Genomic DNA, 17,610 nt, shown 5'->3' on the forward strand with positions numbered 1-17,610 from the left:
AGGAGCTGGGGCTCGCAGGCCAGTTCCCCTCCCGGCCCTGCCCTTCATTAGCTGTGTGACCTCAGACAAATTGCTTAACTTCTCAGGGCTTCCCTTCCCTCCTTTGTGAGATGGTGGTGATAGTGGTGCCCACCCGGCTCAGAGGTTCTCAGGAAGATGCAGTGTGATTACTCAAGGCTTTGTGTCTGGCTTCGCCCTGGGTGCCCGTTCCCAGAGAGAGGTTAGATATGGTGGTGGGCGTGACCCCAGTCAGTATGCAGAACAGTTCACGTGACGCTCTCATGGTGCCAGCCACTGGGACAGTCCCGCAGCTCTGATGGGTGTTCTCGGCAGAGGCCTCCTCGGCACCGTCCGGGCAGGTCCGGCCTTGCCAGGTGCGGGCAGCACACGCAGTCTGGCTAAGGAGAGAACACGCGGCTACCGGTGCGGGCGCTCCCCTCGCCATTCCCCGTTAGATCTAGGGGAGCATTGGAAGTTGGGGAAAGAAACCAGATTAAAACCTGGAAACCAAACTTACCTGGCTAGCCCCAAAAAAGTGTCATTCCAGCAGCTTAATGTCCAGTTAATCCTTCCTGGCTCCAGAACTTGGAGCTTCCCTGCGAGGGCAGTAGGAAGAAGGGTGGTCTTTACGGTAGCTTAGGTGGCTGTCCACTCACCCACTTCGAGCACTGGCAGCCGCAGGCCCACCTAGCACCTGCCTGTGTGCTGTCAAGGCTGCACTCCAAGGTCGGGAGCCAGCCCCTAGTCCTGAGGTACTTGTGAAAAAGGGGAGCCGTTGGCATAGAAATGTCCCGTGGGGTTAACTGTGGGCATATCCTGTAGAGGAGAGAGTTGGTGTGGCCTCCAGTGCTCAGTCAGTGGAGTGCCCAGAGCTCAGCTTTGCTGGGTGGTGGGCTTTGCATGATTAGGGCAGAACTTGCCCGGCAGGCCAGGGGCATGAGGTTGTCGGTGTCATGAAGGCAGAATGAGTTTGGTGGCTTTGCTTTGGCTTCATGTGAGGCTGTCAGCCTGCTGTGCCAGACATGCCTATAGGGAAGTGATGGGAAATAAGTACTGTTATACTTTGAACTCTACTATAGATTTCAGGTGTTTCATAATTTTTTTAAGAATGAAAAGAAAAGAAATACAGATAGGTAGGGTAACATAGTCCTTGCATATAAGTGGAGAAGATGGGGTGCCTTGCTCAGAAGCAGGCCACTAGAGATTGCTGGACGGGACACCGAGTGAAACCATCAACTGCCACTACCATCACCACGGCCTTGACTGCCACCATGACAATAGCAGGTGCCATTTATTAAGCCATTATTTCATGCCAAGAGATTTACTTACATTATCGTGCTTAATCACCCTTCCAACTTCATGGGCTAGGTGTTGCTGCTCCCATTTTACATGTGAGGAAACAGGGTTAGAGAGGCCAGTGACTTGCTCACTGTCACCCAGCCGGTGACATCTGTCTGACTCAACGACTGTGCTACTGTCTCCCTTCGCCTTATTTCCAGTATTTGTGGATTAGTGAGTATATTTGCAATCTATACCTCTAAGACAGTGTTTTTCAAATTGTACTTCATGGCACATGAGTGGTTTGTGAAATGAACTTGATGTATAAAAAAATAATAGAATAGAAAAGACCAGAATGTATCACAGTGTTCCTGAAACTGTCATTTCTGATGTGTTGTGTGCGTGTGTCTGTGTATGTGCTCGTGAAATACTGCGTGGGAAAATGTACTTCCTAACTTGAGTCGTTGTCAGAAAGTTTGAGAGCTACTATTGTAGAGTTACCATAAAGGTCAAATAAATGTAAAAAGTTGTTGTAGAGCTTTTTGCCAAGGCTAAAACACTCTGCAAGCACAAGTTGTTATTTAACACTGGAAGCTGAAGCAAACAAATAAAGGATGGTGGAGAAGCGGTGCTACGTTGTTGTCCCACCTATCCAGTCGATGGCAGACGTTTGCTAATCGGTCACCACCTTGTGTCCAGCTGAGCCAGTAGTCAGCGTTGACATTCCGCCACACCGCGCTCCAGGCCTCCTGATGAAGCCTGTTTGTAAACCCTGCAATAGGCTCATGCATTGTTGGAGCACTTTAGGGCCCATCTGTTATTATAAAAGTATTGCTTAGTGCTTACAGAGCTCTGGCTCTCATTTAAACTCTAGGAGAACAGATGTGATCCCTTTGACAGCGTGGGGGTCTCTGCATTACAGGCCCCCAAAGGGTGGGCTACTGTCTCCTTCCCTCATAACACTCCGCCACCATCACCACCACCATCCTCATTGGAAGATACCTCATTCCACCTCTCAAAGGATATCAGACCAATCCAGAGAACCCATCTGTTTCCCCTCTGCCAAGGCCATTTTCATTGGAACATGCTCTTCCCTCATTAACTGCAGTTCATGAGGGAACTGCCCAGAATATGGGGTACACCTCCCTCCCATCCCCAAGAGCTGCCCTGAAGCTGTCATGTCCCTCCGGAGAGGCACTGCTTCTTGGCTGATGCAGCAGACTCTAATGGTCACACAAGGCACTGGGTCTCTCCGAAGTGAATGGTCACACGTGGGAACTGTCCCTGCAACCTCCAAAAGAGCCTGTAGAATTGGCAGTTCTCTCAGAAGGCGCCAGAGCGGATGTAGAAATCTGAAAGGCATGTATCAAAGACTCCTTCATTGCAGTGTGCAACGCACAAGAAGCTTCTGTGTGTGGATTTCAAGTCAAGACTCGACATGACATTCTGAACTGTGTGAAGAGGAGCTCGGGCAGCTCAGTTACCAAAACAGAAAGCAGGTTCTCGGTGTTTTATGGACCTCGCTAATGAACGAGTCCCGTGGCCTGTGTTGGACTGTTGTCCCAACACCCCGCCAGCCTGCTTTCCACACATCTGTAAATTCTTCAAGCTATAATGGATGTCTGGTGCCAGCAGAGGCTGAGGTCTAGGCCTTTCTTTCTGGGATACATGGAGAGCTCAAGCCGTTAATAATTCATCCTGGACTAATGAACATAGCTGCACCAAGTTGTGAGCAGTAATAATCAAGCAACAGATCAATTTATTCAGTGTGCCAAAATATAATGGTAGTTAGTAATGAAAGGTGTAGCTTTTCCTCCCCAAAAGTTTCCCAAGACTTAGATCAATGCGTTTTCTTAAGTTCTAAAATAAAATAGATCATTAAAAGGGAAATGAGTTATGCTGGGTAGCCTCAAGCCTATTTATATTCAGAGTTGCTGATCCAGAATTACTGTACCTTTTCTCCAAACGCCTTTGGGCATTGGGGCCTGCATATCAAAGTAATTATTACTCATTAATTAAATCTAAGAAATGGAACACAGCTCGAGACTCTGAAAAGGGAGGTTGGGATAATTGAGATACATTCCCCCACGTCATCCATGATAATTTGAAGTTTTATGAGTAAGTACCTGGGTTGGGAATAATTGTTTTCTGTCTACTCAACAACTCCCCTCATCTTTTAACACCTCAGTGAATGCTCCTTGTGCTTCTCCCGTGCCCAGCACTGTGCTCAGCCCTGATGTGACCAAGTTAAATACCACAGTTCCTCTCCCCGGGCCCTGGCAGTGTGACGAATGCAGGAGCAGCCCGACACTTCTGTCTGCGTCGGGCGGGGGTGGGGGTTTGGGGGAAGATGAGAGGAAGAGTCAGAAAGTAAGGGGGCCACTTGAGCTCAGCCTTGCAGATCAACAGCTTGCCTAACACAGAAGGAAGCATAAGAACATTCCAGGCAGAGGAATGACATGGATAAAGGCAGAGAGGTGTGAAAGTGGGTTGGGGGTAGAGAATGAATTATAACAATTACTCCACTTCCCATGAATTATCACATTTAATCTGCACAACAACCTCATGACATAGGTATATTATTCCCACCAACCTCCCCCCTCCCTTTTAAGATGAGGAACACCCAAAGCTTAGACACAGTGAGTCGCTTGCCCAGAGACTCAGAGCTGGGACGTGGCAGAGGAAGGCTTAGAGGGGATTGGAAAGAGGTGTGCTATTTTATGTGTTCAGACTTTGTGTTAAAAACAGTGGGGCCCACCTAGGGTTGATAGTCATGAATATCAAAACAATTAAACAATAGAAGCCTCTGCTAAACACTTCACACATGCCATGGAATTGTGTTCTCTCCCCCCAAAACAGGAGAGGTGTGAGGCTGTTGTCCTTCTCAGCAGAGGAACAACAGGATCAGAGCTGGGTTTTAGGCAGTCACGGGCGGTGGCAGGCAGGACAAAGCTGAACCTAGGTGTTCTAGAGTCAGGGAGCCACGTGAGAGGCTGCTGCTTTAGGCAGATGTAGTGTGGAGAAGCGTGATGGTCAAAATGATCATCATCCAAACCATATGTTTTTATATCGGTCTACAATTTGAAAGTGTTTTTAAACATAAATAGCTTGTTGATTCACTGGCACAAGGGGCCTTTGTGACACAAGGGGTAAGTCTACTGACTTAGCTCATTCGGGAGGGGAAGTGTAAGGACATAGAATTCCCTTCCCACACACAGAGGCTGATGTTGAAGGTAGTGATGTTAAAAGCAGCTTGTAAATATGCATACTTGCTGACTGACCGGGGCACGGAACCAAAGTCTCTCCCTCTTGCCAGGTAAGAATTTGACCCTCTGCGTTAAGTGAACCATGATAGAATTCTGAGTAGAATGGAAAACTTTAAGCAAAACCAGGAGACTCAGTGAGAACTAGGCAAATGTTTATAAAATATTCTAATGTGGACCAGAAACAGGCCAGGATATCGGTAGCAACTTTCCCTGCTGCAGGTGTTGCTTAGCAATCAAAACAAATTCTCTTTCTGCAATTAAAGTTTCATAGACCTAACTATGCTCTGCCCCTTTCAGAAGAGGAGGTTAAATTAGATTAAACTCTTAGCCCTAAAAAAATTATAGAAAAGTACACATCTGCTGATAAAATTGGTTGATTTAATATTTCAATAAAGGCTCCGTTTAAAAACCAGCACTTAAGGCAGTATAATCTCTTTTCTTCCTACAAAATAGAAGTATACAAGAGAAACAGTGCAGGCATTTATAGAATCGTGTGAGAAAATACTAAGTATAAATAGCACTAAATGCTAGGGAGGTAGGTCTGTGCAAACTGTCGATCTCTACCCAATTTCTCTGCAGTTTCAAGTTAGTAATGAATAGCTTTCTTCTTCCAACAGGTGATTTAGGGAAGCTTCTGATATTTTCTTAACAAAACTGAATGGCATTAACTTTTAATTTATTTGTTGCCAGTAGATAATTTGTATATTTTTACACATGGGACCGGCAAATGAACAATTGAGTTTTATAGTAGGTCACAGTGGCCTGGGCATGGAGTTCAGATATGTTTTGAGTAGTTGTTAATCCAAAACTATGCACATATATTTAGCAAATTACTGAGCCCCAGCTACTGCTGACCCCGTGTGTTTGTTAGACTTTGAGTATAAGTGACAATATGACCACAACCATATACGTGGATATACAGTAGTGCATTTTTATTTCTGTTTATGCTACGTGTTTTACTTAATGTGAGCCACGTGTTTAATCTGATGGGCCTTTAGTACTTGGAGTCTAAAGTGCTGAATTTCCTGACTTGGTTTTCTTAATAAATATCCAGATCTGCCCATTTTAAAAATCAGATCCATTTTGTGCCTATGTTTGCACATGTGTGAAAGCTATCAAGAGGTTTTTTTATTTGCAGGAGAGAAAATGCTAATGATTGCAGTGGTTCAAGCAGCAGCCAAGTACATGAGTTGTAATTAAGAGGGATTAGCAGCTACCTGGACTCCTAGCACAGGGATTCACATGTGCAAAAGTTCATCATTTGGCAGACAGTTGCTTCGGTTGGTTGGATGTTTTAGGCAAAATGGAAATGATAAAGAGTGTCACATCCTGAAACAGCAAAATAGCCTGCATGTTTAAGATTTCTGAAACTTTGGTAGTTGAAAATACAAGTAGAAAAGTCTCTCTTTGGACTTACGGCATCCGAGGATGCTCCAAGTTCTGGCTCCTACAAACGAGGAGGTAGGAAGGGTCCAGGGGGGTCTACCGTCTCTGCGTACACTGCTTCTCTCATTTGTGCCTTTTTTTTTCGTCCCTCCCAGTGTTGCTAACAACCACAAGCAGAATTTGATGACAGTGGCAAACCTTGGTGTCGTGTTTGGACCCACTCTGCTGCGGCCTCAAGAAGAAACAGTAGCAGCCATCATGGATATCAAATTTCAGAACATTGTCATTGAGATCCTAATAGAAAACCATGAAAAGGTAATGTATACTTGGTTGGTGGCAGTGAAGAATTTACTATGGGGGAGGCTACCTTGGCTTTGGCCTTCGGAGTTGACTCAGATTTGCATTGCTAATGGCTCTTGCACCCTAATGAAGATGCTGGTGGTGGCGGTGATAATCATAAGGGTGGTGGCAGAGGTGGCACCAATGGTATGATGTCAACAGTGGTGGTGGCAGCAGGGGACAACATTTGCTGAGCATTAATTCTGTGCCAGGAACTGTGTCGAGCACTTCATATATATTGTTACGTTATTCTTAACAACAATTCAGTGGAGGAGGTACTATTATCAGCCTCATTTTGGAAATACATTTTGCCCATTTTTTACTGGATTGTCTTCTTATAAATTTATGAGTTTTATTAATATTAGGGATATTAAATATTCTTCGTTTGTGTTGTGAATATATTTCCTGTAGTTTGTACAGCAAAACTTTTGATTTTGTAAATGGTGTATTTTGTCATACTGTGTTTGCATGTGTATGTGCAGATGTGTATTCTGTCTTTTAGGGTACTGGGGCTTTTGGTCTTTCTTAAGGAGCTTTATCACACCCCACATTGTGAAGTATGGTAACACAGAGCTGCCCCTTATAAAACTGGGGGTAGGGGACACAAAGCTACATTCACCTGTCCCACTTCATCCATCTTAGTAGCATATGCCTGTGATATTTCTCAGAACTCACGTAGGGTTCCCCGGGGCACCCTTTGGCAGCTACAACTCTGGAATCTAATAAAAAAATACTGTTCCACCTAAATAAAAACTTTGCCTAGAATGGTGAATTAATCATGCAAAATAAATCTAGAATCTGACCCCTCCTCGCCACCTACACTGATCACACTTGAAGCCACCGTTACCTCTTGTCTGAATTTTACAAGAGCCTCCTAATTTGCTTCCTTTCTTCCCTTTCAGACTGTCTATTCTGATATCGGCCACCAGAATGACATTTTTAAAACGTTAAGTCAGATCTTATTAGTTGTCTGCTAAGAATCATCCAGTGGCTTCTAATTTCACTCAGCATAAAGGTCAGAGTCCTTAAGTGAGCGTATAAGGTCTTACGTGGTCTCTACCCCCACCATGTTATTTACCTGATCTCATCTCCTGCATCTTTCCTACAGCCACCGTGCCTGCCTGCTGTTTCTTACACATGGCAGGCACACTCCCAACACAAGGCCTTTGCAGTTGCTGTTCCCATTGGCTGGAACCCTGTTCCTTTATAAAACCACATGGCCCGTGTCCTCTCTTCCTTCAAGCATCTAAGTGAGGCCTACCTCGATCTCTCTGTTTAAAACGGCAGTTCCAGCCTCCAGCTTGCCCCTTCCCCTTTCCCCTGCTTTATCTCTTTTCATAAGTCAAAAGACAACATTACAACAAGTTTAAAGATCTTAAACTGGCTTTTATTCGCAATTCTAGAATCAGGCAACACCTCATTCTGCAAAATAGAATGAGTGTTCCAATGAGCTGCGCAGAGGAGATCGGCTTTGTAGACGGAACAGGGCTGATGAAAGCATTTTTGAAACAGAGAACAAAAAGCAGCTTGGTCGTTTTGAAGTTGCTTTCCTTGTAAAGGTTAAAGCACAGAGGGGACTTCCTTAACATGCTGGCTGAAACTGGCCTGTCTGGGGATTTGGCTGTTGTCTCACTCTCTTTTCTTATTTCTTGGAAGATTGGATACTTAGTTTTGACTTGGTGGCAGGAATGTCAGCATGAGTGACTCCATTTTGGTTTGCCTGTTGTGCCTAGTGTAGGAGCTCAGTGCAAACCAATGGCTCCCTGTAAATTTTATTTAACACACAGCACTCCACATATTGTGTGGCATACTATATATTAAGCAATTTACTTATTAATTGGGCCATTGCCTTTCTGACCTCCACTAGCATGTGTGCTTCGCGGAAGCAGGGCCTCACTCCACATGGCTGGGACTCTGGCGCTAGCTGTTGGCCAGAACACCTTGATCCACCCCCCAAGGACTCTCTCCCTGCTTTCCTCCCTCCCCACGTGCTCCCTCATTGTTCAGTCATCCAGCCCAGACTTCCAACAGGGCCAACACAGAAGCAGCCAGGGCTTAGGCCTGGAATAAAGCGTCATTTCTGCCTTATTCTGTCGGTCAAAACAAGTCACAAGTCCAGCCAGATTCCAGGGTAGGGAGCTAGACTCCACCGCTGGGTGGGAGGGGCAATGTGTACGCACAGGTGGGAGCGTGTTATTGGCTCTCACCTTTGCAAGTGATCTACCATCCCTGGCCGGTTTGCCTGTGTCCCCTTTGAGGAAGGCTTTGCTTTCTCATTAGTGGGTGGCAACTCAGCATTTTTTATGGAAAGTTTTTCTTCAGCATTGCTGTTTTTCACACAACCAGGGGCTTCTGACATTTGGTGGTAGTGGCAGGTTCAGTCCTCAAATAACCTTTGGAAGCCCCTTGGTATGGAGAACTAACTCATAAATGTCTAAAACTGGAAACGCATTTTTGTCTCTAAGATTGACATTAGAGGAGGGAGCATACTTGCTAGCCAGAAAATTCTATTTCTTAGGTGATAAAACACCTCTTTTTCAGTAGAAGGCAAAAGACCTCTGTGTTTTAACTGACTGAAGCATAATCTTTCCTCTCTATCTCTTTACTTGTTTACTAAGGGTTAACAGCAGACATTCAGCCCAGGGGTTAACGATGAAGATAAACTCCTTTATGTTGTCACTGACACATCCACTGGGTACCTGTGAGTCTGGACACATCCCCTGCAAAGCCTCTCTGTTTCCAGAGAGCCCGCCTGTCTCTCCTTCACAGGAGCCTTAGTGATGTTTCACATACACCTTCAGTTTGGTCGGATCAAGCATGCTGACCACATGCTTACCCTGTCACAGTGGTCTAGAAATTCTCCACCTCCCCCAGTAGACTCGGGAGGGGAGCAGTGTTTGGCACAGTTCTAGGAAATAAATATTCCAGGGTAAGAGGAAGACAGAGAGGAAACAATCAGAATATATGGTATTATGTTTGGGGGCTCATAGAAATTTTTCTTTTTCCGTATTAGTAATACATACTGGCTTATTCACTGGGTTGAAGTTAATGAATCTTTTTAATGAACGTAGTCCAGAAGTAATCGTAATGATGAGAGTAATAGCTGACTTTTACTTACAGCTTATTGTACACAAGATACTGTATTAAGCAGCTTTATATCCATCATTTCATTCAATTTTCACAGCAACACTATAAGGTCAATATTTTTAGCTCCATTTTACAAATTATAAGCCTGAAGTGGAGAGAGCTTGAGAAACAGCTTGTTTGTTAGGAGAGGAACTCGGGTTGAACTTAGGACCAGTCTCAGAATGCAAGCTATTAAAATTTACTCTAGTTAATCTCTATTCAGTGCAGTAAACATTTATTATCTACGGTTGGCCGAAGATAAATAAGATAGGTCCTTTTTTGTTCAAGGCACTCCTATTTTATCAGGGTATAACTAACCATAATACAGTGTACTAAGTGATACCCAGTCAAATGAATAAAGTGTTATGGCACCACCGAGGAGAAATAATTTAATTCTGCTGGCGCTGAACTCTCACAGATCAATAGAAGTTCTCAAGGCAGAGAAACAGTAGAGGCAGGAGGGACAGCTTTCAGGAGATCAACATTAATCAAGTCATGGGTATTAAAATGACATGGTTGTGGAAGACTCTGGCTTATATGTTAGCAAGTGGTGGGAGATAATGCCAAAGAGTTGGATTTAGCTCATTTTTCAAGGGTCTTGAAAGCTATGGAAAAAGGTTTGAATTTAATCCTAAACACTGGGAGTTCTCAGGGGTTTTCAAATAGAGGGGTCAGATGATTATGTCAGCACTTTAGAAAGATAACCCTGGAAGCTGAAACAAATTGTACTCTGATTTTTGATATCAAAATCACTCATTAAATAAATAATAAAACCATAGAGTTGAACATACTGTTGTAAACTTGCAGCTCAGAAAGTGTAACCTTTGACCTGTAGCCTTTACTTGTAGCATAGAGTGAGATCCTAACGTTGTTTGTTTCTTCTTGCTAGACTTCCTGAGGGGAAATACTAACTCATAGCGTCCATACCTGGACTCTACCTGGATTATAAAGAAGCGTAAGCTTGAGCGTCTGGCCCTTTACCTGTGGTCAAGTTTCAGAGTTGAAAGTTCAGAGGGCAAAGATTTGGGCTCCTACCATGCTTATTTTAAAGAAGAGATTAATCGTGTGACATTACAATTTCTGTATGGACAGAACCTTTCCCCCAAACTCACAGTTTGTCACTCTAAGTCTTAAAACATCAAGTAAGCAAATACTTGAGGTTATAGTAAAAGGAACCAACATTTATATGCTTCTAGTTAAAATTTTAAAACTAAACAAAGTATTGAATGTTGTCATTGTTCAAGGTATCCCAAAGCTGAGAAATTCTTTTTTTTACAGGTCTTTCCTTTTATGACTGTTTTAAAGGCTTACGTGCCAGTGACTTTGAAAATTTCAGATGTCTAAGAACAGCCATAATGAGAAAACAAACGGCATGCTTTTCATAGTTTTGGTTAAATGTGAAATTTAAGGCTAATGTGTGTGTGTATGTGTGTGTGTGTACACCTTACTGTTAATTTCTAACACACAATGTTCACCTGGCAGAAAAGAAAAAACAAATTAAAAAAAAAGTTCTAACACATAATAGTAGAGTTGCACTTGTTTGTTTGGTCACATTCCATGGTGTTTCTTTTGGCTGTGGCATTCAAGGGTTTCTGTACATGAAGCAGGATTTATGTGTGTTCATATGACATACACCACATGATTTTTGTCGGGATCACACCTTTTAATGCCTATTCATGTTTGACAAAATAAGTTATAATGATTCCTTTCCCACTCCACCAGCAAGCTTTGGAAGAGGTGAAAGTGTTAATCTTTGAGCTGTTAATTCAGAAATCCCAAAAGATCAGTGCCCCTTTTTAACATATGTTAACTTTTAATCTCATATGTCAAGGAGAAGAGCTAGCAACCGTGGATGACCCTGCATAATACTGTTATAAACACCAAGTCCTAAGCAACCTTGCATTCCCAATAAAATGGTAGTGATTTTCAATGTAGTTAGGTTGACTTGAGTTGATTTGGGTCCACCAAACTGCCTTGATCTTTTACCATGTTGGTGGCATTGAAATCTGTTGTACCAGTATTGAACTTTGTGCATGAAATGTACATCAAGTGATAAAATGCAGTTTATTTGGCAATTGACAGGTGTGTGGCAGTTGTATGTTGTTTCTTTGATATTTCAAAGAGTTGTCGATATGCAAAATTATTAATAATAATAAGGCATGCCTGGATGCTGTACTACATTGCGATAGTCCCTGCTACTGTTGCCTGCTCAGGAAGCTAATCTTGTCCTATGGTCATAACTTTTGTAGTTTGTTCATTGATTTTTATTTCTATATTTTGTGTTGCCTTTCCTTCCATTAGTTCTTACATATACTCCTTTTGCTCCTCCTGTCCTTGTTAGGTTCAGAAGCAAGCTAGATTTACTGGTGTGCTAGCCTGGAATATTTCTGGTCACAGGACTTTTTTGTTTTTTTAGTGGCAAGTGCTGCATTTGATACTCTTTATTAATGTAAAAAGGTTGTATATCTGAACACATGTATTTCCCCCAGCAAATCAGCTAAACCAATAATTGAATTATGAAGCTCCTTTAATGTTGCCCAAATAAGGGTGGTGGTGGTTGTTGTATTTTAATCTAATTATCTTTGTCGGCAGAGAGAACAGGAAATAGAATCTTTCTGGAGATATGGAAAATCACAGTATCCCATGAATTACCCAGGCCGTCTATATATATATATACTCTCGGTTACTAAATGTAATTGGTTTCTTTTGAGGGCTCTTTAATAAAACTCCCCAAACTCCTTTCCAAATTGTTGATCCCTCTGCCAAAATGCTGATATCAACAGAACATAGGACTTCCAACTGTCCTTAAAAAACCTCTCTGCAGCTACCGCCTCCGAATTTGGCATCTCAACTGTTACAGTAAGTGAGCCCTGCTAAGACCTGCCTGGCTTTCCAATGCAAAGCTGGGTTTATGGCCTGTCCTGCCCTGCGTAGTCGTCTGCCCCACCGTCTGTCGGGAGAAAGAGCCACTGGTGCGTGAGCCATGCCCGGTAGTCACAGGCGTCCATTCCTGACACAAACGCCCCTCAGATTAAACAAGTCACCCCCATTTTACTTGGGACCCTGATGCGTTTGTGTCTCAAGAAAACGCTGAGTCTCTTTTCTCATATAAGCCTTCCTGTTTTGCATCGTAATCCCCAGGCCTCTGCTGTTGATTTATTGTCCCAGCGCTACTTTGCAGTTAGGATCGCTTCATCATGACCTAATTTTCCTCCCATAAAAATCACAGCACATAATAAAGCGTACACCACACGCATTACAGGGAGACTCCTAATCCTTTTAAATTGCAGGCACATGTGACAGATGGGATTGGAAAAGGTGTAAAAATGCATGTGACATGGCTAAGAACAAATTCCACAAGTATCGATGTTGTACGATGTCGAGGAGGGGCCGGTGAAATTTGACTTTTATAGACAATTCAGAGGAAAAAGAACAGCAAATTCTATCATTGCTGTAAGCAGTTAAGGTCAATGTTTTGCAAAGAACAGTAATTAAATTTACACTGATAAATTAAATCCTCATGTCCCGGCTGCAAATAATTCATTGTTGAATCTCCAGTGATTTCCCTTCTTTATACTTTGTAGGTCTCCTTGTTTATTGAATACAGTGATATGTTTTGAACACATTACTGAGTGCCAAACTGTGTTAGGTGTTCCGGTCCTCAACACAGCCCTGGGATTTTTTTTTTTACAGATCAGGAATCTGAAGGTCAGAGAGTTAAATGACTTGCTCAAGGTCACAGAGCTAGTAAGTGACTAAAATCAGATCTGTCAGACTCCAAAACTTATGGTCTTTCCATTTTGTCTCTGTCACATTAATAGTAGGTATAAAGACTATACATGGTTAGATCCAGACAGTCAAGTTGTCTAGGTCCCAGTCCAGCTGTGCTCCTTATCTATGTCACCTTGTACAAATCAGGTAATCTCAGTGAGTCTCGGTTCACTCATCTACAAGATGGGGAGAATAATAGTACCTCCCTTATAGCGTTACTGTGAGTAAAATAATTCATATAAATAATGCATGAAAACAACTTAGCATGGGAGGCACCCAATCAATTTTGGTTATTTTTATTGTCATTTATATGATACCACCATCACTTCCTGCCTGATCTTTGCCAGATACTACGCTAAGCTAAGCATTTTATGTGTATTACCTTTTCAATAGCTCAGCAAGGCAGATATTAAATCCCCATGTGCACAAAGGAGACAGACTCGGAAGGATTAATTACCTTGCCCAAGATCACTTAGTTAGTAGGTAGCAAAGTTAGGATTTGAACCCAAGTCTGTAGCTTCACAGCCTGTTTGCTTTCTACCTGTACAATGACTTTAAACCCCTTTCCTATATTTTATGCAGTGATAGGGCAACGATGTCAATATCAGTGATGGTGAGGTCAGTGCTGCTGTAGGTGTTGCCTACTGAGTGAGCAGCAGAAATCGGGACTCAGCCTGAGTCGGTCTGACTGCAGAGGCCAAACCACCCCTGACCACTGTCCCACACAGCTTAAGGGGAAATAGTAGCTTGGTATTTATGGGTGTGCTAATTCCACTTATAAGAAGCTTGAAATTTGGGCTACTTGGAAGGGTTACCCAGAATTATACTTTTATTTTACAATTTTATTCTCCAATTGCTTCCTGAAGGCTTACACTCTTCCTAACTTTACATCTCTGAGGCGTTCCTGATTAAGTCAGAATTAGTTTGTAAGTTTGGACAGTATTAAATAGGGCACTTGGGGCACAGAATAAATCCCCCCCTTTTGTGTTAATTTGGAAAGTCTCTGTGAAATGAGTGGATTGTTCCAGCCACATGGTAGAGCGCCATGAATCTGTCGCTCGTAGGTTACATGAGCTCACGCTTCCGTCATTCCGCAGGGTCATTTGTACAGTGATTCTTCGCAGCAGACTGAAGAAAACTTCATTTGATTATTTTGAGATCATCTCTTCCAAATGAAACAGGATTGGAATAACCAACAAAATTAATCTGTGAATAATTCAGATGCTCATCAGAATTCAACTCAAGCTTTTAGCACAGAGGCAAACTCTTGGCCCGGCTAGAAAGTGGCCAGACAATCAACAGCCTGGAAACAACTTACGTGTGTTCAAGTTTCAGAGTTAAATAAACAGCAATAACGTGGGGAATGATTTCCCAGGCTCCTTAATGAAAGTTTGTGTCATCTGCTCTGACTTGATCTAATTTGCAAAGGTACTCCTCTGACTTGATCTAATTTACAGACGTACTCTTGCACCTTGGAAAAACATGCATAATAATGATGATGAGTGTCTGGCTCTTTACACTTTGCAGTGTGCTCATGTGCATTGTTGCATGTGATCCTGAGAAACAGCCCTATCAGAGCTCTTCAGAAGCCTGGGTCTGACTCACAAGGAGATCCAAAGAACCGGCCTTTGGGACTATAGCTCACCCACAGTGAAAGTCTTCTAGAGCTGATCCTATGATGCTTGAATAACTTTTCTTTTAGAGGAAACAGCTGATGAGCAGAGTGAAATTCTCTCTCACATGTTTCCATGTCTCTTCCTGCTCTGCTGTATACAAATATTGTTTTGGAAGCAATTTTTCACACATCTGTCCAGATCCATGGTCCTTCCTCACAAGCTACCACGCGTTGTTTCTCCAGCATTTACTACAGTTCTTAGGAAAAAGTAAATGGTCACATTTGTGTTGACAGATGACATGTATGTACATGATCTTTGCTCCCATTGTAGTTGGGCGAGGATCTCCTTCTTCAGTAGCTCATTAAAAAGAGACATAATTTGGAGGCCAGAGGCAAAGGTGTTGGGAGAATATGAGAACCAGGGCCATCACTACTCTGAATCATTTTCAAGTGTTCTTAGCCAGGGATTGCTGAAGGTGCTGAACTTGAGGCCAGAGGAAGAAGGGTGCTAGGAGACAACATTATTCGTTGAAACCCATCCTGTGGGTTTGGGCACCCACTCTTACAGTGAAGATTGGCGGGAGAAGACAAGCTGAATGAATGGCTGCTACGGCCCTGGGGCTTCGCTCCTGGTCCCTTTCCTGCTTAGCTGTATGGCAGGGCAGGAAATCTCCCAGTGTGAGATGCCATCCAGCTAACTATGCTGAGTTGACCTTGACCTACAGCTTAGAGATGAGTCATGTAAAGCACCTACCATGGTGCCTTATAGGTGCAAACACTCATCCATAGGAGCCATTTACACAATGTCATTGGGCCGGGGTGCAGTGGCTTATGTCTGTAATCTCAACACTTGGTGACGCTGAGATGGGGGGATCACTTGAGGCCAAAAGTTCAAGACCAGCCTGGCAATGTACAGAGACCCCATATCTACAAAAAAAATTTAAAAATCCTAAATACTTGGAAGGCTGAGGCAGGAGGATCACTGGAGCACAGAAGCTGAAGGACGTAGTACCGCACTGCACTCCAGCCTGGGCAACAGTGTGAGACCCTGTCTCTGAAAGAAAAGAAAGAAGTCTCTGATAATGGTACATAGTGAGGTTGTCACCTAGAAATGACCCAGTAAAGGAGGGAGAAAGCTGCTTAGAGGTTGCAGTCCTTGTTCTCAATAACATCCATAACCTTTCTCTTTTCTCCCTGTTGTAGAGACTCAAGAGACCAGAGGTGTGTAGCCCTGGCAAAATGTGTGTTTAGGGGTTCCAAATGTTTTGGAAGCTATTAGTTTTTTGTTGCCTTTAAGTCTCTTCTTCTTACTCCCTCGCCCCAATTGAACTCAGCTAACATGTAGTGATTCAGTTTATCTTGTTGAGAATTTTCAGTCCCCTGCGGAAAATATGATAATGCTGTTTTCAGGACAGCTGTGCTTAGGAGCGAGACTGACTTAACCAGCTGGCTGGCATCATTGCAGCCCGAGGACCTGCCAACCCATGGAGAGCAGCTGTTTGGGCTGAAATTCTTTTAATTCTTATGACTTTGCTGCCTACATATCAGCTTTTGAGTTCTGCTCTTAAATGCACACATAAAAGGAGAGATGACAGTGAGAAAGGTCCTGATGTGACCATAGGTGATGGTGGCCCTAGACATATCAGAGACTTTTAGAAAAGAGAAAATCCAGAAGGAGGCTAACTGCAAAGAGTAAGAGATGATAATAAATGTATCCATAAATTTGTATTTCTCCATATAGAGGGAGTGTTATGCAGCCATTAACAATCATATTTGAAATTTTTTTTAATGGGGAAATGCTACAATATAATGTTAGATGAAATGTATAGGATAAAAATCTGCATAGAGAATAAAATTTCAATTATGGAAAAGTGAGTTTTAACATTAAATGACATAATTCATACAAAGCAGTGAACCCGGAGGCTGGTGTGGCAAGAACTCGGGAAATCGTAGGTACTGGAATGCAGACTCTCTAAAGGCAGGGAACACGTTTGCCTCCTTCACTGTTAGGCCCTCAGTGCCTAGTATAAAGCAGACGCTCCGGAGGTCTTTGTTTATTGAATGAGTATTATAGTTATTGTATGCATTTTAAAAGGAATCTGGGGAAAAACCCTGAGTTGTCATCTGTAACACACATTATATCTATGATCGTGGCAACTTAGCCTCTCTGTGCCTCAGTTCTTCATTATAAAATGCTGAGGACATCACCCGTTGCTCAGGGTTGCTGAGAACTGAGAGCAAAGTCTGCAGTAAGGGGCAGCCGCTGTAATCATGGTAAGCACCATTAAGTGTTAGCATCTAATTATTAAAGTCCACCGTACTTTATCTGTAGAAAAAAAGGGAATTGTGATTTTTGTCTGTCATTTTCTTCTCATTTTTTACCATGGACTTTCAAAAAAAGTAATAATAAAAGCCCCTTCCCTTCCAAAAGAACTCGTGAAGAAATTAAACCTAAATGCAGTGGTTATCTCCACATAACACTTATTCATTCAAGTAGCATTGGAAGAGTTTTTTTGCTTTCTTCTTGAGACTTTTCTACGTTTTCCAAATTGTCTTTAGTGCATATATATGTTACTTTCATCATCAAGGGGAAAAAAACCCCACCTTTCCCCCTCTCTTAAAAAAGAAAAAGCTCAGCATTACAGGCCACAGAGCTGCTGAACTGAAAAGGATGCTCCAGCTGAGGACAACTGAAGAGGATGGGGAAAGGGTGCCCTGCCCGGGGGCCAGTTTGGAGTGTTATTTAAGCGGGTGTTCTATAGTCTGAGAAAGTTGTGGAGCAGTTGTTAAGAATTTGGAAATAGAACCAATGAAGAAAGATAAGGAAAT

At 42.9% G+C, this 17,610-nt stretch overlaps 1 protein-coding gene across 5 annotated transcripts in view; it reads left to right on the forward strand.

Annotated features, from left to right (window-relative positions):
• Positions 1-17,610, forward strand: part of ARHGAP26 (Rho GTPase activating protein 26) — a 371,806-nt gene that overhangs the window by 276,318 nt on the left and 77,878 nt on the right. For all 5 annotated transcript variants that reach the window (XM_045551097.1, XM_045551096.1, XM_045551100.1 and 2 more), the window contains one exon: positions 6,086-6,245. In XM_045551097.1, coding sequence (XP_045407053.1) covers positions 6,086-6,245 — 160 coding nt within the window. The remainder of the gene's footprint in view (positions 1-6,085; positions 6,246-17,610) is intronic.

Source organism: Lemur catta, chromosome 5, assembly GCF_020740605.2.
Source record: "Lemur catta isolate mLemCat1 chromosome 5, mLemCat1.pri, whole genome shotgun sequence".
NCBI lineage: Eukaryota > Metazoa > Chordata > Mammalia > Primates > Lemuridae > Lemur > Lemur catta.